Genomic DNA, 23,834 nt, shown 5'->3' with positions numbered 1-23,834 from the left:
AAGAATTATTAAATAGACTTAAGAAGACCCCATTTATAACGGTGCCTTGTATATATATATATATATATATTCTTCCATTGTTTATATTTAATGTTGTAAATGCTAAGCAAAGCAAAAATTTTAATACGATTCGAATTGTATTGAATATGAAAATTGCAACATTATGCGATAATTTTCTCAAATTTTATAAAATCTGTATACTAAACTCTACTAATTCGGTAATTTAATAATATTAACATTGTCTGTCAGTTACGTCTATTATGTTAGATGACAGACTTACTTACTGACTTATTTACTTACCTGCCAATTTTACTGCAGATATGCCTATCCGAACAGACAGCAGCATTTTGATATACGCCCAATTTAGAGATGTAATGCTCGTCAGTTATTGGAATGTCTTTGAGGGTGATAGTGGCAGGCGATGATGGGGAAGATGATGTCAATGTATCACTGCCGATTTCTGTTTCTGATACTATTGTAGTCGCCGACGAGGAGATTGATGGCGTTGCTTCGCCGCCGGATGATGTTGAAATGCTTGTTGTGGTGGGTGACGTAGATTGGGTATCGGAGGTTGACTCATTGTTATTATGACTTAAATCAGTTACCGCGGCGACCAATGTACTGTTTATAATATTGCTCGCATTGTTGTTGATATTGCCGCCGCTTTGTAGTGAACTTGTTGACGCAGACGCCGCCTGCTCGCTGCCATCATCTGACGATAAAAGAGTAGAATTAAAGGATAAGGGTAAACTAAAACTAGGAGGCTCAGTGGTTAAAGTGACTATTGTAGGGGGGCTTTGCTTATAATTCTGGGGTGTAGTGATTGTGGTGATGTTTGAGTTTGTGCTAGTGCTTGTGTTTGTTGTTGTCGATTTTGTTGTTGTTTTTGTTACTGTAGATGATGTTGTGCCTGTTGATTTGGGCCAATCTATAAAGAAATTGCAAGAGAATGGAAAACAGCCAAGCACCGCAGAAAGATAAAAAAAAATATATATATATATACATATATGTATCAACAAGAAAGGAAATTGAAAAAAATCAAATTTTATTCAGTTTAATTTGATTTTTTACCAAAAAGCATTAAGCGAACCATAATAATAGAAAATGAGGGGAAAGAAAAAAGAAGAAAAAAAAAAAAAAAACGAAATATATTTAATAAAATTTTTTTTTTTGTTTTGCGAGAAAATTTTTTTTATAATTTCTTTATACTTATATCTAAAAGGATTTTCGGGTATATTTTTTTTTTTTTTTTTTTTTTTTTTCATGCCGGATTTTATTTATTCAACTTACCGCTAAAACATAAACTGATAATCACATAACAAAACAAAGCTATACCAATGAAGCAAATAATGCCAATGGTAAATTTTTTCATCCAATGCAATAACTTAACCCGCCTAAAATAATAATATGACAATAAATGAGATATTTTGAACCTTAAGTGTACAGTCTATAATCTACCTTTCTTCTCGTCTCGCCTCTTCGGCGGTGGCTGTATCTTGTATAAATTCACCACCATTTTTCTCTTCATCATCTGTTACGGATTTTAAAGGAATTTTATTCATCGCATCATCATTGCTGTGGACCATTTTTAAGCCATCAGTATTTCTATGAATTAAAAGTAAGAAAATTAAATATTTTCTCCTAAAACCATGCTTTAATAATGATGAAGAAAAAAAAAAAAAAAAAAAAAAAAAAAAAATTTTTTAAATTATTTGTTCTTCTCTTTTCTGTTTTAAATATACTTAAATACTAAAGAAATTAAATCACAACCACTACCATAAGCGTCGGCATCTAAATACAAACTATTCATGAAATGCAATTGAAACATATTTAACGAACAACATACACCTGAAACACAAGCACAAGTAAATAATAGAAGCTATGTGTATCCCTGTCTGTAATTGTGGGTGGGTGGATGTGTGAGTACACCTAGACGTAGAGCGGTACGTCTGTGTTACGAGGCGACCGAACTCAATGTTTGTATTGTCGGCATTTTTAGTCTCGTTATTGCTCTTGTTGTTGTTGCGTAAAGAGCAGTTAGTGTTATTTCTAGAGTTGCCAAATCCAATGAAACTTGAATCTGTATTAGTATATAAGGTAGGGGTGGTGAGAGTAACATTATAAACTAATTTTTATTCAATCACGATTGTCGACTTCCTTAGTGTTACATTATTTTAGGAAATATTCTTGATTTTAAAATATAATGATAATTTCAGCGCTTTAGCAGATCAACCTTCCAATTAGCTATGTGACTTTTCTTTTCAAATGTGTGCCAAGTTTTTGTCTCTTTATTGCCTTTTGACATTACGTTGCGGTTAATGCTCTATTCTGTTTTAACATATCCATATTTCGTAGCCTGCTGCTTAGTCATAGAGTAGTACATGCAGTAAATTTGTGGTTATGATAGGCCTCAACACTGTCCAGAGTGGACTTATTGAGCCACACACAATAAACATATCTTTTTTGTCCAGCGTAGGTTACGCTCCTAGCTTATTGGAATTGCATAGCTCTCTGGAGGGTGCCGTATACGCAAAATTAATCCGTGTGTCATCGGGCACCGTGGGGTTAAGCCATCAAGGTAGTGTACCTACGTTAAACCACCAAAGATATCTGACCTGCTTTAATATGATTATCATATATCAATTGATCAATCTCTTGGCAGCGGACGAAATAAATTTTTCTCGTTCTATTCTTACACTAAAGCCAACGGTTAGAAAGACAATCTCAAATAGAAAACAAAAATTATAGTAGGAATGCGTCCGTCGCCTTTTCAAAATCTTGAATACTTCATTATAAATGATGTGAGATTGGCCACCAGCCAAATGTGGTACTACATTGTATAAAACAATTGGATCATCTAATTAATATATTGATGGTACTATAGTGGAAAGGGTCTAGTGAATGAGCTTTGAATTGGACCCCAAACCATATCTAATTTCTTTCGAAAATAATACGATATAAAATAATTAAATTGACGCGAGAGGCGATTATTTGTTTAGTGTTTAAGGCATTTAGCGCATTAGCTCCAGATCTAGGGCTTTTCCCCTTAAGAGAGTTTTTTTTTTTGTAATTAACTTCTTTATAAATGGAAATCGATGTTTGTAAGTAGATGCATAATCTGATGCGTTGTCAGAAGCTTCCGTGGCTAAATAATCGATACTGTTCACTTTTTCAATTATGAAAGCAATGTATTGCCCATAAATTCCTACTATTTTGTCTGTATATGTAATAATGGCAGCTCACTTCTCTCTTAGGCCATATACATATAATAAATACATTTACAATATTGCAACAATTGTTTTATTCATTTACTTCACAGACAGGCATTTTACAAACGATACACACACCCACTTATATTAGTAAATAACGAAGGCAATGAGATGACAGTTAGCACTAACAAAGCCGTTTACAAAGCTTACAACATATGAAACTTCATCAAGTCGACGCAAGTCTGTATGCAAATGAATGCTTAATAGGAGTGCATATCTGCATATGTATTTGTGCATGTTTGAATATCTGTCTGTGTATGCATTGCAATAGAAATTGTGACAACTGTTCCTGGGTTATATAGAAAATGAGGACATTTCGCAAGTATTGGCAAGTGGGTCAATTCATACGAGAGTAAAATGGGGGGAAAAAACGTAACAAGGAAGAAGGTTTTTTTCGCCTAACAGTGAATCTTGAGTGCCCGTCATCTGAAGTAAACGCATGAACATGGTTGAGTGCGTTTTTTAATTGCAGCTATCTAAGTTGTTTGATGTAAATATTACTTTAATAGGTATGCTATGTAGTTTACATTGCTTCAATTTTTATTGTTTTATTTATTTTTTTGCATTTTTTTTTTTTGTTTACAGCCACCGCGATAGAATAGGCCGACCGATCGCCATTCGCATGGCTAACTGAAGGTCGAAATGTTGCCGATAATGAATGTTACATAGAACTATATAAAAATTATTAATGCCTATCTCTGTCTTGACGTAATAGACGCAATAGCGAAATCAGTACACCTTCGCTTTCAAGTACTGCAACTATAATAAGAGAGAAAAAATTGAAAATGTAAAAAAGAAAAATTGGAAATAATCAGATTTTTTTATATATATATTTTGTAATTATGTCAAAGGAAGTATGTGAATATATAAAGAACATATTCATATGAAAACATAAAGTAGGCAGAACCTACATATGCTTAGTGTTGACTCTATTATATCGTAAATTTTCTTTTTTCTTTGTATGCGTTTACATGAAAGAGGTTTTACTTTCTCACATGAGTATACAGTTTATAACCAAACTGTTGGAAATTTCCTTAAAAATAAATTTAAAATAATCTCTGTGACTTTTAGTTGCGTACATTTAAGTAAAATTGCTAAGCAGTCTTAATCGACTGCGTGTTAGGACCGCAATAACCAGTAAACCGGAAAGCAGTGATTAATCATTTTCAACATGCTTAAGATCTTTTTGTTTAATTATTTTATGGTTATATCGCTTTTTGAGTTTGCATCCATGATTTCGGATTATTTATCGACTTAAGGTTATATCGCAGCATTTTAGCAGCATTTTTCGAATTTCCAGTTGCAAAAATGTATCAATTAAAGCTGGAATAACGCTTACTTCATATTTAGAACTCATTCAAGATTACATTATATCATCTAAGACTAAATTGCGTTCGTTTAAATTGGCCAAGTTATCGAACGATGACATCTTGTGAAAGAGATTTAATTGGCATGTGGCCTTTGCGGTCGCCCTGTGTGTATAACGTGCGGCAAAGCGAAGGGTGTGAGAGAAGTGTTCCGATTGTACATCCAATATTCGATGAAAAGTTCAATTTGTTGATATTCTTTGTTGTCTGCAATATTGCAACAACACAAACAAAAATGTTCAGGCAATCAGGAAAACGGTGGAAGTCTTCAAACCCATGTCCAATGAGATAAGTCTTTGGTGAAAAAGTCTACAAGTTAGCAAAGCTTAGAACAATAAAAATTCACAGACTCCTTTCCTGTCTTTTATATGTATTAGAGCATATTTCTTTGTAGTCTTTAAATGGAAGATAAAGAGATATATTTCTCATCGCGTCTATTAACAAGAATAGGCTAAATTGTTTCGGGAGAAATTTCATTAACGCCTAACGAAATTTTGAATTAATACGCTTTGAGCAAAGATTTTGATACGCTTAAAAAAAAAAAGTCTCAAAGCCTCTCAAAGTCTCTTCCCTCTCTTATTAATGTACTGTAGATGTAATTGTCAAAGAACATACAATAAATTAAGCGTAAAGAAGCAAATTGCAGCATTGTCCATAACAATTGCTGCGATTATAATCATTAAGACATCACCTATTAAGTTCTTAGAACGATATAGTCATGCTACATCTGTATATTATCCTACGAACTTTTCGAGTGATGCATTATTATGCGTATAGCTGCAGAGCATGATATTAGAAGCGAAACAATTGTTGTGTTTTATTTGCTTATTTATATAAGATTTATGCTTATTACTATTACATTATACAATGTAGAGATTATTGGTATAGAGAATTGTTTCTCTCGCCAGTGTAAGGTTATATATGTAAGCCTGCCTGGCAGCAATTAAATGTTTATTTATGGTAAAGTAATTGAGGCTGCGTGATTTTTTAGACGATACAACACACACTCATATAACTTTAGGACTCCATAAGCCATAGCCGTAGTAGTAGTAGTAGTAGTAGTAGTAGTAGTAGTAGTAGTAGTCGTAGCAGTTAAATGTAAGAATTTTAAATCTTTAAAAAGTTTTGCTTTAATTCAGTTGAAAAGTTTGACCGATAAAATAAGTAAAATTTTCTATTAGATTTAGTTTGAGAGTACTTCTAAAGTACTAAAAGGAATTACGCGCACATAAATAAACAATAAATACATATATATCCATAAGCATTTGACCGACTATCTAATACTAGGAAACGAATTTTAAAAATATTTATATACGATACGTTGCGTTTCTGCAATTGCAAAGAATAGTCTTAACCAGATATGACGAAAACAATAGTAAGTTATAAATAAAAGCCGGTAAAAAGCGGTCTATTCTGTAATATGGATAAGGAAGGATAGGCAAGCTATATTCGTCTTAGTTTGAAGCCAATATAATACATTCGCAATTTCTTTTGTTATATGAGGGCGCATCAATTGGTCCGTTAATCCTATTTTGTGCGTTGTGTTTTTGCTGGCGATAGCAAATATTTTTGATGTGCTTCCTATGATATAGTATAGTTTCTTGTCCATTGTTAGTAAGTTTTTATACGCACGCTGATTATCCAAGACTTTTTTACGAGCTTTGAAAAATATCTGCTTTAAATTGTAGTTTATAACTTTTTAAATATTTCGGACAAGTCACGCCTATTATCAAAGTGACTTTCTAGACTGAAGTTGTACAAAACTTTTATAATTAAATTTTATGTCTTACGATTTTAAGGACTAATTTTGGTCCGATCCAATCAGGTCAAAAAATCTCAATCTGTAGGTTGAACGCGAAAATAATTTGAGAGCATCTAGAGGAGCAGAAGGACAGACAAGGTTAAATCTATTCGGGCAATAATTCTGTATCGTTTGCTTTAACAAAATGTGGATGCGTAGTATGTGAAAGCATTTCTGGTTGTTACATATATCCGCACAAACTTAGTTTACTCTACACCATAAGTGGTGTATAGTATAAAGAGGCAACGAAAAGTTAGGGAAAGTTTGGATTGATGACATGCATTACTATTGGAGGAAATTGTGTTGGCGAACAAAAAACGAATTTTGCGTGAAAATTTACTTGATTGACTGACGCATTATTGTACATATTGGGCGTTCACTCGTAATGTTTTTATTTTCATTACATTAAGTTCTGTGTGTACAATTTCGACTACTCATTATGGCCACTGCTGACGTACGCCGGTATATTTCTCTTACTCAACTTGCCATGAGTAAGAGAGACCAAGCAACGTAAACGTATTGACTTTAGCAATGACCGTCTGTCCGCCTGTCCGCCTTGAATTCCTTTTTTTAGCAAAGGTTGAATATGATGCAAAAAATAGACAATGTTGCTCAAACGAAGTTTACTTAGTTTTGAGTAAACGAAGAAAGTTGAAATAATCTTAGAAAATACGGCGAAAATTCTGTTTGAAAGTTAACTAAAATATTTATTAAAACCATCAGAAAATTGAGCATCGAACTTGTCGCAGCGAAGTTTAACACTAAGTAGGAGTATTCAAGGATTCCGCACTAGATTGAATATTATATGTAGTCGAAAATGCTTTTGGGTTTAATAAATGGATATACGGTTCGTTAATTGCAAAAGTTAATGTATATACATGTGAGTTTACGACATTGAATCGTTTGAAAGCTCACTATTTTTTAGATTGTTTAATAACTTTTTTCATTTATGTTAATATAATTTTAATGTAATTTCATGGATTGATTTTAACATCAACTTTTAACTTATAAAATTACAATGTATTGTACTATGTTCTGTCATTATTAAAAAAATCTTCCACTGTATTAAAAGGTGTTCTATTTAGGTTAACTACTAGTTAGGATAATTGCGTTCTGTTATTTTAACACTCAGCGTATTGCAGACGTTTACTTGAGTGGTAATATTGAAAATAGTAAAATTAAGTTAAGTTATATAAACGAAAACATTGTAGTCAAACGTGCAATGGACTATGTATCATACACATACATATATATGCGCGCGCGTGTGCATAAGACGAAGACTTTTGCACATTTATAAAATTTATATCAATTGTTTACTTAATCGTCTATTATTACAGCTTTTACAAAGTATTTATATGACTGGGGGATTTTTATCACTTGAAGCGACGAGAAGAAAACAAATATGAAAAAACGAGTGAAGAAGATCAATCAAAAGCGGTCTTACATAAATGTAATTGAATGTCTTGAACAAATAGAAAATTTGTCAAATGCATATCTACGCGATTCTTATCTAAATGTTCGTTGATTTCAAGAAAATATAGTTTTTCTTTTCTGACAATATCTTACACAAATTTATGTATTGTATACATGCATACATGCACATATGCACACACGCACACACACACACACGGTCCGGTTATATATATATATATATATATATATATATATATATGTATAAATACATAACCGGACACTCCCACGCTGATAATATTGTTTATATAAAATAATTAATATAATTTAAAGGAAAAAAAAAAAACAAAAAAAACTATCACGCTCATTCATACAATGTATAAACGCGTGTGTGTGTGTGTGTGTGTGTTTGCAAACATATAGTAAATTTGATTTTATTAAACAATTAATTAAATGCAATTTATTTCAAATTATTTTATGTGCAATACTTGGAAACGGAGAATTCTATTACAATGTCATGTCAAGTTGCTCATACGTCTTAGTGTACTAACTGAAAATATTGTTATAGTTTACTCATTGTTCTTGTTATCCGTAAATTAAAGCTTTTCTTACTTTTTTTACACTGCGGCATAAAAAAGTTGTTCTACTTCTAGTTGATTATGCTGACGATGATGATAACGATGATGATGATGATGATCATGGTGATAATGACGATGACGATGCCGTTACCGATAACGGTAGCGCATTATCATTCATGTTGAGTTTATTTGAAAGGAAATCTTGTACAAATTTGGCAGACATTAAACACAATGAGGTCGAAATGGTTTCATTCAGTCTTCGTGATCGTTCCTTAACGTTTGACAAAATTTCTCTTTATAAGCGTAGTCTATTCAATGCGCCATTTTAGCTAAACGTTCAATACAAACACATATGTGTTTGTGCGACTTTCCTAAAAACTTGACAGTAAAATATATTCTTCTTGCTTTATATTCCCAAGTATTTAAGGGCAGACAGAATACGTACTTTCTACTTCGCTTGTAACACCTAAATATAATTTTCGATGAGTTTACAAATTATATCGTACTATGTAAAATATATTATGCCTTGATAACCATAATTAAAAATATATGTCCTGTTAACGAAAATTACATTCATTACGATTTTTGTTCTGTCACGTTATGCTATTATCTTTGTCATTAAAAAAATTTTGTGTTTTCTAGTCAATTAATTCTGGCATATGACTTCTTTGGATCTCTTTCGTTATTGACTTTAGAATTAAATCGAGAACTTCTACAGATACTGCACTAGGCGTTATTTTCCTGCATATTTGATTTATAGCATAAATGCGTTGAAATTGCGCTGGAAAGTTCTCTTAACTACTGATAAGTTGTTAAAAATTTACGCAATCTGGAGTTATCTTGATTTCGTACACGATTGACTTCTATTGATAAGTAGGAGTTGGTAGCGTTGACCGAAATCAGTAGCTCGTGGTGCTGGATGCTTTTCTTTTTATATTACAGTTTTTCGCAACACGATAGTCAATGTAAGCTTCATCGTAATAGGTGTTTTTTTTTTCGATTCAACCGCTACCTCCTTTATATAACGTTGGCGTAGTTTATTCATTTTTGCTCGCTTTCGCTTTCAACGACTTTAGAAATATTTGCAATCGGCTTGGTAGACATTCGCCAACAAAATTTGGTTTGATTGCATTTTTCTTAGTCAGATTTTAGAGTAAAAAATATCCATATATTTGTAGACATCTTCCTTTTAGTAGTATGTTATCGATTAGCGGCAAGAATTACGGTCTTTCGAAGTGCAAAGGCTGTTAAAATATCAGTCTTGCAGCACGATTTTCGCTGGGAGCGAAGCGAACTTTTAATATGCAAATTTATTGAAAGTGTGCTCCTAAGTCATCTCCTTAATTTAAATTTCTACAAAAGCAGGAATTGTTTAATAAATCGGCATCACACATATTAAAAGAAATTTATAAAATGTAGTCCAGCTTTGCGGATCACGTACTCAATCTTCTGATGAAAATTCTTATGTTAATTGTATGCGCCATTCGACCAGTTTTCTTTTGCAAAATTTTTAAAAGTGTAATTTTTTTTTATTTATAAAATAATAAATTTTTAAAATCAAACGTTATATAGAGAGGAGAGGCTGAACAAGTGATCCGTACCATTTTTAAATGGGGTTCATCCTTGGGCCAAAACACGCCAGTACATCCAATTTAATCACAATATTTCAATAGCCGTGGCCTGAAAATTTCACAAACGCACACACGCACAAATAGATCGATTCATAAAATAATTTTTGACGAATCGGTGTAATAACAGATGGGTCTACCTTAAGTTTCCCTGGGTGCTGTATACATACACATTAACTTATCACTCCCTATTCCACACGTTGTGGATGGTATAATAAAGTGAGAAAAAAAAAAAAAAAAAATTAAGAAAAATATAACAAAAAACAGAAACTTCAGTTTAAAGTACAACAGCATCGTCCATAGATGGTGTTTGCAAATACTGAGCCAAAAACTAATTTTTAGTTCATTTTGGGGAACAGGGTTGCTCTTAGTTTACAAGGTACTGTAGGCCGGTTTGACCTATATTCAATATCAACATGCGTGCGCGCGCGAACTTCCAATATTTCTGCCAAATTTCAAGCCGATAGCTTAACTTTTGCGGGCCGAAGATCGCGTGCAACAGACATTGCACAGACGGACATATGGACATGCTTAAATTGATTCCGAATTTGATGTTGGTCAAGAATGTATATAAATTATGAAGCCTTTGAGACTTTCTTCTGGGTGTTAAAAAGGTTCTGAAAAAGTGAATGTCCGTGTCCAAAAACAAAGCATTTTAAAAGCAGAGGCTGCTTCTTATTTTCAAAACATTATTTATAGCGGAAAATATTCCTTCAAAAATCGCTTAAAATATAAAAATGGAGGAGACAATCCGTCGCCTCTCTTTAAAGGGAACAATATATAATTGCATTACTGAATTTCTCTTTTATCATTGATAAAATTGTCTCTCTCTGACAATTTATGTCAAAAATTTGTTATGCACACGATCGAAACTGGCTAGAAGTTGTTTAGTAACTGACAAAAACTCATTTCTTGTGCGAGTTTTTCTTTTCCTTTATTCTGTTCGTGTATTTCTGTTCTTACATACGTTCGGTTTAGTGTGGTTGAAAGGGAAAATTTTTCCCATTTACGCAATTTCATTAATTTATATATCCTAGTACGGTCAGTTGGCTTTTTTTCTAGAACATATCTGTGATACAAAACCAAAATTAGTTGCATAGAGCTTTTCTGCTAATCAAGTTAAGCTAATACACAGATTAAGTTAGTGCATCGCCCTCATAACTCATAACTCATAACTTTGTCTTACGTTCTTCTTGTATGTTTAATACGTTTTACGGAGCATAATTCGTAGAGCTCAATGTTTTCATATTTATAAATAAGTACGTAACTGAAGAATAACTTCAATATTTTGTACTGCGTAGACAATTGATATTCAAAGTTGCAATCGGCTGTTAAGTCTAAATTTGTGGGGTGTTACTAAACTACATTCATTTACATAACTTGTAAGCAATACGACAGACAGATGTGCCAACACTCATATCAACGTTTATGCATTTAAGGTATAAAGCAATAATTTTGTGAAAGCCTTCATGAATTTCTAAGCGATAAATATAAGAATAACGCTTAGCATTTGTCGTTGCGGGGGCAAATAAATATTTAATGCATTAATCATCATTTCATTCCCCGTAATATTGATTTAATGTTTTCAACAATAGACGTAGATAGACGTTGCGGAAATTATTTGCAATGTAAGTGAGTTTGTCAGCTCTTCGTTCGAATTCGCATAAATTCAATTATTATACGATTTTAAAACAATCAAATATGCATAGGTTCCGTTAAAAACAAGAAAGGGTCATATACGTTATTAAAACTAACGAAATCAATAAAATTATTTCTTTCAGCCCTAAAAAATTAAAAGGATACCTCTTCAAGAAGTCAGAAATATTCAATATTATATATGCAATACATATATATCATAACATGGGAAAAATTCGATGGTTACAGAAAATCTTGTGCTTAGGAATTTTTTTTCACTTTTGTATAAAAAATTCACTAATTTATATAAGCATGTATGCTCTTCTTTCTCTGTTTACACGAAAGCGCATGTTCCCAAAAAATTCGTGCAAAAGAAGACTAAATGCAAAAATATTAGATTGGTTCCAGACCTAAAAAAGTAACTGCAACGTCGAGTAAACAATACTAAAAAATTCTCGTTGGAGTTCATTTAATAATTTATTTCGTTCTTACACATACATATTAATTCATTGAATATATTACAACATATATATTGTATTTTGAAAAACCAAACTAAATCGCGTCAAAAATACATCACATCCTTACTGTACGCCTGATTCGGTGAATCCCGCTCATATGCGCATATAATCTAAAAAATAACATAATCTAATTGAATTGTGGAAAATATAATGGGAAGTTAGAAATGCATAGTTATGAGGAGTGAGAATGAAAAAACAAAAAAATAAAAATAATTTATTAAAAAAATTTATAAAAACAATTCATAGAATATTGAAAATCGTGTTAACACAAATAAACTCGTGCAAAACGAGAATTTTTCTTTTTAGCCCGTATTATATCAAATTTCGTGTCACAGGAGAGAATTAGGTGTATATATGTAAAGGCCTTGACGTCGAACTCACCGAATATGGCTCGCTGGGACATTTGTCCTTCTCTCTAACTAAACTCTGATTATTACTTAGTGAAAAGCGACATAAGTCGATAATTCTCATCAACGAAAAGATTATTTTCTTTTTATTGGTTTAACAGATACTTTGAAATTTCTTTGGGAATTGGGAAAAAGCCAAAATCATTAATCATCAAATTTTCTGTCCTTGAAAAGTTCGGGCATTTTTCCAATCACTACAACAAGAATACCTTTGTCAAATGGATCTCTGCTGGAATATTGCAGTCTAATGTCTTGCTTGTTGATCTCTGATGTCGGTCCATGCATTTTGTGTTCAACCTACAGGACACAAGTTTTGAGATGTTTTGATGCGTTGATATGTTTTGACCCGAAGAAGGGCGATATTGAACGCGGATCGATCTGCCTTTCACGATCACAAAAAAAAAAAAATCGTAATTTTCAAAATTTATCGACAAAAGTCGCCGTGTAATACTATTTTGCCATTCCATAGATGGCAACCTTACAAAACTTGGACTAGGTAGGTAAATTTCGTGCTTACCAAGGCATATAAGAATTTTTAGGAAAATATAAATGATAGGGTAACATATGGATCATTTAGGCCTGCTATTTAGACCCTAACGCGTACAAGGGCTACGATGAAAAGCAAACCCTTATACGTAGAGAAAATGTAATTTCCAGTTTCTTATGACAGGAACCTAAAAAATAGTACAAGTAAATTAAGTTTGCCGTGTGATGTTTTGGCCATCGTCCAATATGCGGTCTTTCATGAAAAGTATGTCTTTGCATAAAAACAATGAATAATCGCTATAGGGTATCTAATGACCGGCTTTGCCTGACTGTAATGTTTTCACTTCTTTCTTTTTAAAATTCAAATTTGGAGCAATAACGTTGCGTGCCGTAAAGAGCTTTGAGTAGCAGATGTCTCCGGAGAAAGGCTGCGATGTTGCGATTTTTTTATATTTTTACAACCCATTTTTTTTTTTTTTTTTTTGCTTTTTTTTATATCTTTATGTAAATATACGCCTAATAATCTTTCTGAATTCTCGTATCCTGCTACCTTGCATTCTATGCAGTAGTAATTGTTAAAAGTTGCTTCTTTTGGGCTGTTGCAGGGATATTGTCCTTTAAGGCAAACACGAAAAAAATAAAAAGGTTTCGGCGACCGGATAAATAAAAGTTAGCAACTAATTGAAACCGGGAGTGCGTTAAAGAGGAGTGCAGAGATTGTGACGAATGAAAAAATCCATATTTGTTATCGAAAAATCCGCTCGCATATTTTTGAAAACACGTCTATCAAGTCTTTTGTTTTAATTTTTTCACTGAATGACCTAACTATATATTTTGATCTTTAATCGGATAACAATCTTAATTTAAATTAGCCGCAGAAAATAAGAAGTCAACCTTGAAGGGGCGCTTGCATTCCTCCCGTATGATGCAAATGTATTAATTTATACCAGGCATGTACTTATGAAACCAGAATTTTCCCATAGATGGCATTGTTTCTTTCCTCGAACTATCCAAAGAATATCGTGTTTGCATCGTACCTATGCTAAGGAGACAAGTTGATTGACTTTGAGAATGATACTTTGTGCTTGCTGACCTATTATAAGCTGTTAAAGTTGAATACCTAGTGAAACGGTTAATACCAAATGCTACTAACAACAATCGATTGATTTCAACAGGTCGATGTTTAAAGAAAAAACGGCCAGAACATCAGAAAAAGCAAAACAAGTTATCTTTTCATATGATAACCGTACGGCACAACAGTGTTATAAACACCTTGGATGCACTCAAGTGGTAAAGTGTCAGTCTATGCATCTTACTTGCCAGACTTAACTCCGCCAGATCACTATAGATATATTTGCATCGAGGGGAACCGCAATTACGGAGCAATGCTTCACTCTATCTACGACAACGGCTCGATGAATATCAGACAGTTGATACTGGCTATGGACAATATTTCGAATAAAATATTTTTTATCATGTTCTTGCAATTCCGATTCTATATTTACATGGCTATTACATGAAACCCAAAACTTGACACTACCTACAATTAGAACGGAGTTCGAGATTTTTGGCATTCAATTGTTTTGGCAATAAATTTTGATTCGTATTCTAAAACAATATCAATTCAATATCAAAAAATTTCCGACCTTGAAATCTTTCCAGTATTCTAAGAGTTGTATGTAAGTGTAAGCCTGTTTTCAAACATGATAAGTTGCGCGTTTTAATGCTATGTCTTAATATTTCCGAGAGCGATGAACAGAAACACATAAACGAAATAACAAAACATTTTTTGATGAATGCGTGTATTCAGATTATTCGCGCCATACCTGGCGTTTTCATTCATTTCTTTCTTTTGTTTCACTTCACACTTTCTTTCATTCGATGCTTCGATGATTTCTTCCTCTTTCGCGATCTCAACAAGAATATGATTTGAGAATGACTGTTAGTTCATTTCTGTGTTTTAAAGAAAAGTTTTACTAAAAGTATTCAATAAAGTTTATCGAAAATTCTCGCGGTTAAGAGCGAAAAGCGTCTAAGACATCCGAAAAGTTAACTTGATGGCTAAAACTTAAAAAAAATTATGAGAAAAATTTCGTTGAAGATAGAATTGCAGCGAAGGTAATTTCGGTGGACGATGCATGGGAATAGCATCATCAAAGGAAATTCTTTGTTCTTAAAAAAAATAAATAAAAATGGGAAACCTTATGTTAAACGTTTTAAGCTCGACCATCGGTTAAATGAAAAGCCAACACAATGAAGCCTTCAAGGTTACGACGCTCAATTTGTTGAAATCGATTAGTAATAAATTATTACGAGCTTTGTGCTTAATGAAACAGTCAATACCTAACGGTATAAAAAGTAATTGCCGAAATTGTGACTAGAGTTAACGGCAACTTTTACAGAAAGACAGAGTAAGGTTATGAATATACAATGATACTGCTCAACTACAAGTTACTATATCGGTCAAGGACATCCTCCAATCGCATTGATGGCCGATCTTGCAACACTCAAGCCATCTAGTATAGATGGTAGTTTGTCTGATTTCTGAATTTTAACAAAAACTTTCATCAAATCAAAGTTACCTTAGCGACTGGTGGTCGCTTCGCTAATGCATGCCCGAAAGCCGGTTTGCGATGGACAATACTTGCAATAAGTTCTTAATTATGTTCTCTCTTTAAGAAGCAAAGGCAATTTACCTGAAAGAAAAGACAATTATCCTGCGCAAAAACTGTCAAATGTTGATTGTTGAGGATATGTGGTCCTCATTTATATTGAGAAGTGAGGTTAACAATTGTGAGAAAAATATCTGCTTATGATGAGTGTTCACCCATCGATTTCTTTGTCGCGTTTTTTTTTTGGATATTAAAAATTTTTATTTGAATGACTACAGCCATCTTCTCGCCGGAGAAGCAGTGCAAAAATGTTAAATGACAGCCCTTTAGAGCCCACGGGGTATCGGAATTTCTTGGTTAGTTTTCATCATCTGCTAATATATTGATTGCTTGACACGTTGTGTCGCACGTATCTCACACATCCCCGTTTGATTGTAAGCAAATGCTTTTTAGGTTAATATGTTCCAATTCAGGCCATAACAATATTTTTAATATCGGTTTCGCTAGTGCTCTCAGTTCATGCCAACGAGATAATCATTCTACTTTTTAAAGAAATATGGACTGATTGTGTGGTCAACTTGGCTTGACACCAAAAACAATAATTTTACTTATTCAATGATCCATAAAGATGAAAATGAGCTCCAGCTGAAAAGGTCGCAACCAGAGTTGTAGTATGAAGACTACTGTTTCAATTAAAAACTTCTTCTTAAGGCTTATATTTATATATATATATGTGTATATCTTTTAGGATACTGATCACAATTAATAAAGACAGATCGGTTTTGATATTTTACATGCCATTGCAGTGTCAAGAGGAAATCGTATCAATACTGTTGAAGAAGCCCTTTACAATAGAGAATATAAGTGTATCACTTCTTGCTTAAATAGGGACTTCAAAGATTCGAGATGAAAAACTTAAAATGGACAACAAACTGTTTATCGTTATTAATTCTGCTTTTTTTTTTTTTAGAATCTTCAATTGACTTTACCAAGGACATTAATTGACTTTACCAAGGATTTAAGCAAAATTCGCTTAAGTCCTTTAGATGGCTCATATTTTAAAATTATTTTCTTTTTTTTTTTGTATGCTTTGATTATAACACAATTCCGAAATTTTTCTATACACTGCACACTAAATGCCTACTTGTGAGTGTTGGCAAACCAACGTAATTAACTGCAACTGGGTTAATTGAATTATAACACGTTTCTGCAGGAATTCTCTGAAAACACTTGTATTGTTGTAAGGTTAAAGGCAAACCGAAATATGAAAAGAAAAACAAAAATAAAAAATGAATAAACAAAAAAATGAACCCCTTCTATACATACGCCTTATACACTTATATACTTATATAAGCAATATTAGCTTTAAAGTAGATTAAATAAACTGCTAGCAAATGTAAATTTTTCAATAGATTTATGTGTACATTTGCATCAATGGAAAATAACAAAAGATAACATCACTTACACAGTATGCATATACACACAGATAGTTAAGCATTGGAGATCGCAATTGCAATTGCAATTGCAATTGCAAAGTCTTTCTTGATTAAAGCGTAAAAGCGAAATCTTAATATTATACCCGTTGCATATAGACTATGCTGGCATTATGCAGATAAGAGGATATTAGGATATACTGGGATAAGAGAGAAGCATTTTAATATTTATCTAAGTACAGTAAGCTTTCACTGGAGCAAACAGAAGAAAAATTTTCAAAGTTTCTTATTTTTATACATACATATATATGTACTTATTTTTTTTATTCATTTATTTTTATTTTATATTTTTTTTTTTTTTTACACTAACACTCACATCACATACCATTTATTACAAAAAAAGATAACGTGTTTGGGATAGTAGTATGGTAAACAAATCAATGCTGATGAAGCTACCGGATAAATATGTCAATCAATCACACCGCATATTAAAAAATGAAAAAATGATAAAAATAAATAAACGAAAAATCACGACTTGATTTATGCAGAAACACAGATTTACTCTCACTGATTTAAATCGTTCTACGTTGAATTGTAGATGGGCGCCACACTCGTGTATTGTTGCTTCTTGCTGTTTGATGATGTGATCGATGGAATCACTCTAAGCTGGTCCGCCCAAGAACGTATCACACTACAACGAGTAAAATTATTGTGTAACGCGTTAATATGTGTGCAACTCGTTTGATGGCTGATGGTCAACTGAAATCAAAATCATATACTAGCTACGGGACTAACACAAGAACTCAGCAACGCACTGCATAAGCACAACACAGCACAGTAAACACACACAAGCCAGCTTCAACGTCGTTAACAACATCGCAATATAAACACAGCATAAAATATGCACTAAACTACTTTTGCTACTCAAACTAATCGCACATATGTATATTATATGTTTGCATAATCTAACCAGACTCAATATTAATGCTATAAGCGTGTGCTGATGTATATATATGTATATATATATTTTTTTTTTGTTCTGCACTTTTTTTTTACGTTTTGCCTTTGGTCTTGCGTTTTTGTAAAACTTTTTGGCGAACAACAACACAATGAATAAGAATAAAAAGCAAGAAATAAAAAAAAAAAAAAACATTTAATAATTCTAAACGCTTTTCTTTTACATGGTTATGAGTAAATTCTGATGTGTCTGTCAGTGTTTTTTAGTCACTAAGTAAATGTTTATTTGCATTTTTGTTCTAAGTTATGTGCGGAAATTACTAAAATTATTATTGGGTACAAACTTCCAATCATTTATATGCAAACATGTGTGCACACACATATACACACATACACACACTTATATATATATATATATATATATAACATATATATTCATAAACATCGTAATCATTAGAGACAATGTTCTGGTAGTGCATAGTATTTTATGTGATGATATGGTCTGTGAACACACTTTTGCATATTCACGCGCACGCACGTATACATTTTTAAACTTTATTTCGTTAGATTTATCACAGATTTTTTTTCTCGCTTGTTTTTTAATGACAGTGACATAATTTTCATATTGTTTTCAAAAACACAATATAATGAATATGATGATGATCATCATCATCATCATCATCATCATCATCATCATCATTCTATAATAAGTAATAGTAAAACAGTAGCCGATTACCACTAATATTATTTCTGGTCCCTTAATCTTATAGTTGATCCTAAAAATATCATCAATGTAATCAGTTAAGCGTGTATTTAGAACTTGTAATATGTTTAAGATGAATGAGGGGAAGTAATCAGTGTTATGCTTTTAGTTAAAAATTAATAATAAAAGAATCAGTAAAGCGTGAGGTAAGTGAAATCATCCTTTATATCGAAGGTCTTTTGTTAATTCTGAATTGATATACAAAACAAAATTTTACTTGAGACATCTTCTTTCTATTTATCTGGGGTATAGCGAATATATATTTAATTCATCGTTTCTAACGTTCTTTTAGTAGATATAATGGACGAATAGAAGGAGTTTTATTGTCTTGCAGCCTTAATAACGGTGATATAATTTTTTTTTTCTCTGAATTTATAAACGTTTATAGCCAATAATTAACAGAATATTTATTACTTACTGAAGAAAACGACACACCAAATGATAGGTGCAGTTAAAAATTAAAAAGAAGAAGAAAAAGAAAGGATTGGTTAAAAACGCTTTGATTATTTAAAAAGACAGAAAAAAAAAAAAAAACATGCAGATGCTGTCGTAACTATTACAACGACGAAAGGAGGGGCGAATGAAGGGTAAGTTACGCTCAGCGTATATTCGCCTCTTCGTTTTTTTCATTTACATGAAGACATGCGGGCCAAATGCAGGCTTAAACGGCTTACGACCATATTTTTAAGTGAAAAATACACAATAAAACTAAAGCGTATGGACGTCTCTAACCCGCTTTGCGGTGGTGATAGACTCTCCTTTTATCACACCCATCGCTTAAGAATCACTGCCTGAATCTATTTAACCTTGTCTGTCCGTCTTGTTGGTTTCCTGTGTTCGTAATTTTTGAGATAATTTGATGAAATTTGGTGTATCGATGTGTTTCGGCCAAAGATCGCACCCTATTGCAAATGGCTCGGATCGGACCGCATTTTCGACCACTTCTCAAATCACGTTTTATTTTGAAAAGTCATTACACGAATAGCTGTAACGTAGTGTAAAGTATTTAATAGTGAGCTGCGGTCCGCCAGAGCTTTTTCACTTATTTTTTTCCATTTTTCTTTTTTTAATTCTCTCGTTAAAAAAAGAAAATAAAATGAAAATTATCTTTGGCTTGGATAAAATCGCACCTAACTGAAGTTTGTAGGAAATAATAAAAGGCGTAGATTTAAATGCCTTGATACCCTAGATTATGAGGCCAATTACGAATAACAAGTAAGAAAATTATATTCGGCGGACGACGAGTTTTGCACACTCACCACTATGCTTTTCGCGTTCTACGGTCCAAGGTCTTTCATTTGACACCCATATCGCTGGTATTATTAAGAAAAAATTAATTGCGGTGTCTACCATATTCATTCATGCCAGCTAAGACATCTTCGCTTGAGGAATGTACGAAATAATTTTAAACAGTCTGCCTTGTTCGCGTTATGGGCAAATAAGCATAACACCTCAAAAAAAAAAAAAAATGTAATCAGTTGCAATATTGTATGGGCATGGCCCATTTTTTCCAGTTTTGCAGAGTGCAGAGCAGAGTGTTTCGTTAACTAAATGCGGAAAATTTCATCTTTCTAACGTTAATAACTTCTGAGTCAAAAGCCTACACATTTTTGTTAAGAAAAACGGAGTTGCGGTCTTTCTAACGTTAATAACTTCTGAGTCAAAAGCCTACAAATTTTTGTTAAGAAAAACGGAGTTGCGTTCAGTTTATGCTCCACTGTGGGCTTCTGTCCTGACAAATTTGGTCCGTTGCCAATGCCAACCTGCGCGCAAAAACTTCCGATATTTTTATCTTTGCGACCAGGAGAGTGCCAACAGGAAAAATTACACAAGGACTCGGACGGACAGACATGGTTAAATCAAGTCAGAATTTCACGCTGAAGCCTCGTGTTGGGTGCTACATATATTATGAAAAATAACAAAATGCATATAACCCTTACACCTTACAGCGGTGGATATAAAAAGAGCAATCATCAATCATCAAAGATATCCTAACCATGAAGACTGCGGATTGGGATAATTCTCTTAAAATATTTACTATATCTAATTGGTCAGCAACTAAAGTATTTTCGAACTTATTTATTGTTGCGATTGTGTTATATATATACGAATTATGTTTAGTACAGCAGAGGGCCAAGCTGGTGAAATGCGCTTCATATTAATCTCGTAACGGTAAGATTGAAAACTACTAAGGGCGATCATGCAATTTACAACCATTTCGCTATGTATACAAATTTAAAATAATATGGATTTGTAATCATGGTACGTAATATTAGAAATTTATAATCGAAACTGATTTATGTTCGAAACTTTCGCTTGGCATTGAATATCACCTAACTTTCGCAAATGAAATTTAATCAAAAAGAAAATAACTTCACTGGCCTTTAAGGGAGATAATTATTACCATATTTAAGTTAAAAAAAAATTAAGTTTTTGTTATTTGCTACCACTACTACTACTGCTGCTGCTAGCGCTACCATGCTGAATTAATGTCAAATCTTCTATTCGTCACACGATCGAAGATGGAATTGAGCTTCTAATCATACACTATACTTCAGTAGACCGGCTCCAGGCTAGAGCAGTCCGTTCCTTATACTGATAAAGAACATAACTCTTTCGTAAAATATTCGTACGCTTTATAATTATTTTTCTTTATTTCAAGCCTAATTTAGTCTATAACGAGTACAGGAATGTTAATTAAGTTTATTTTTTCTCTTAACGATTAGCCAATATGTATACAATTGTATATATATATATATGGCTATATATAGAAATTGTTTTACTAAATCATTAACTAGGAGTTTTCTTGATTTCCTTTTGAGAAAGTTTCGACTCCACGTTCAAAGTTGAATGATCATTATGGTGTTTGGTAGGAAGTTGAACCAAACGTATAACTCGATGCTTTACCCTAGAAAAGGCTGGATCGTCAAAATTGTCTGTATTCGTCACACATCGATATCGCACGTTCGTAATCGTTTTCCAACGAACGAAATTATACCGTGACAAGCAATGGTAGGAGGAAAAGAGCGAAACAACATTTCATGGAAAGTGCTGTCCAAATTGCCAATTTTATCTATTGTACGATCATAATGTTCTGTACTATCCTGTACTTTGCAAGATAGTGTAGCGGTTGGTAGGCCTACAATAGTCGGTCAGTGCATGATTTTCCTTCTTCTTTCTATTTAATATTTACATGTTTGTATGTTAATCATTTTTTTTCTTTAAATATTTAATGTGAATGTAAACGTATATGTAAAAAAAAAAAAAACACGCATTCCCACACACGCTTATATATATATATGTATACTTCATATATATGTTTATACGGTAATGTGGACCGGAGAATTTTATAAAATTTCAACTTTAAGTTCATTGCATGTACGAAATTAACAGAAAAAAAAAAAAAAAAAAAATGATTTCTAAAGCATAAATTTTTGTTTACAAACAAACAAAAATTAAAAACATATTTTGAATGCTCTGTTGATTTCGAATGAACATTTGCGTTCACAAAGAAAATTTATTCGAAAATTCGGATTTAAATGAAAATGAGCGAAATAAAATTTTTTTAAATAAATATTCCTTGCCGTCATCTCTATTAGACTCAGGAGACAAAATTTAGTCCGTTTTGTTATAATACTACAACGTAAAGTAACTTGGTGTTTACATTATTTGTTCAAGTTCCTTTTGAAATAAGTTCGTACCGTTGAATTGTGGTTTGTAGGCTTTATTTCTAAAATTAGGAAATCTGTTCGCACTTTTTTTTTCAGGAATTTTGCGTTTGCAACGCTTCCATTCGCTTTGCTATTACGACTCGACTTTCTTGACTCAATTAATTTTGCCTTTTGCAAAGATACCGCTTATGTACCCTTTTGTAAGCAAGCCGCTATTACCTACCACTTTCGTCGCGATCCTTTTAATCCGCTAAATTTCTGCGCAATTGTTGTTAATCTTGCTGCCCCAGTCGTCAGTTGCATGACACGGGTAACGCTCCTTTAATGCGTATTTGGATTGCCCCTTCTTTTCATAATATTTCGAATTCATGATTTGCATATAACGAAAATCGTGAGCTGAAAAGGTGCTGCAAGTTTACTTCATTGGACTCGTGCCGTTCAAATACAGTTAATTTTTACATCAGATAACTATTATCTGTAAATTCTGATCACGAAATGTGCAAAATTAGTGGTAATTTTTCGTTCGAATCCGACCAAAAAGTTGACCCATGTTATCCAAATTCGGTAAGGTTAGCTGTTATGCCGAATTACTATCATGAATCAATTGTTACCATAAAATATCGGAAATCCGACCTTCTTTCCATAGGAAGGTTCAGTTCACGAAGGAATAGTTAGTTATATTGGAAGCGGTTGAAAAAATGTTCCCATCCTGTTCAAGTTTCTCATAATTGTTCAAAGTTGAAATTTTTTCCATGTAATGACTTTTTAAAATAAAGCGTTATATGGGGAGTGATCGAAAAAATGCTCTGATACAGTCCTTAGGTCAAAATACATCAGTATACTAAATTTCATTACTCTATTTCAAAAACTACGCTTCGCAGACTGGGTATAAGAATACTTAGGCAGACATGAGACGGGTAGACGCACAGACAGGCTTCTTTCGATGTAATAACAACAATCCCCTCCCCACTGGATGCTGTACGCGTCCACACAATCTTAGTACATCTTGTTCCACAAGTAGTATAGGATATAAAAATAAACGGCGGCCATGGTGGCCAGCTATAAAAAGTAGCAACATTTGACTGAATACTTACTGGGAAAATGCGATAGCGAACTATCTGTGAATCAGACAAGTTAACTGTGTGGGCAGAAATAGTCCTATAACTTGAATTGACCTGCAATGTTCAAAGGTATGTCGATTTAAAAAAACGCTGCCGGCGGTTGGCGTTAGAATTCATCATGCCCTCTCTCTCTCTCTCTCTCTCTCTCTCTCTTTATACTTTTAAGTCAACTCTTCCG

At 32.9% G+C, this 23,834-nt stretch overlaps 1 protein-coding gene across 7 annotated transcripts in view; it reads right to left on the bottom strand.

Annotated features, from left to right (window-relative positions):
• LOC119637275 (glutathione hydrolase 1 proenzyme) overlaps positions 1–23,834 on the bottom strand; it is a 35,737-nt gene that overhangs the window by 4,838 nt on the left and 7,065 nt on the right. The window contains exons 1-5 of one of the 7 annotated variants that reach the window (XM_038033185.1): positions 17,707–17,942; positions 17,530–17,596; positions 1,459–1,605; positions 1,291–1,394; positions 301–712 (exon numbers count right to left, since the gene is read on the bottom strand). In XM_038033185.1, the coding sequence (XP_037889113.1) occupies positions 301–712; positions 1,291–1,394; positions 1,459–1,586 (644 nt within the window). In that variant the 5' untranslated portion in view covers positions 1,587–1,605; positions 17,530–17,596; positions 17,707–17,942. Of the gene's footprint in view, positions 1–300; positions 713–1,290; positions 1,395–1,458; positions 1,606–17,176; positions 17,462–17,520; positions 17,599–17,706; positions 17,943–23,834 lie in introns of those variants that run through there. The other 6 variants (XM_038033183.1, XM_038033184.1, XM_038033186.1 and 3 more) reach the window with 6 other exon arrangements.

This window comes from Glossina fuscipes, unplaced genomic scaffold (assembly GCF_014805625.2).
Source record: "Glossina fuscipes isolate IAEA_lab_2018 unplaced genomic scaffold, Yale_Gfus_2 59, whole genome shotgun sequence".
NCBI classification, from domain to species: domain Eukaryota; kingdom Metazoa; phylum Arthropoda; class Insecta; order Diptera; family Glossinidae; genus Glossina; species Glossina fuscipes.
Note: the sequence above shows the minus strand (reverse complement) of the source record. Positions and strands in the feature narration are given on the sequence as shown.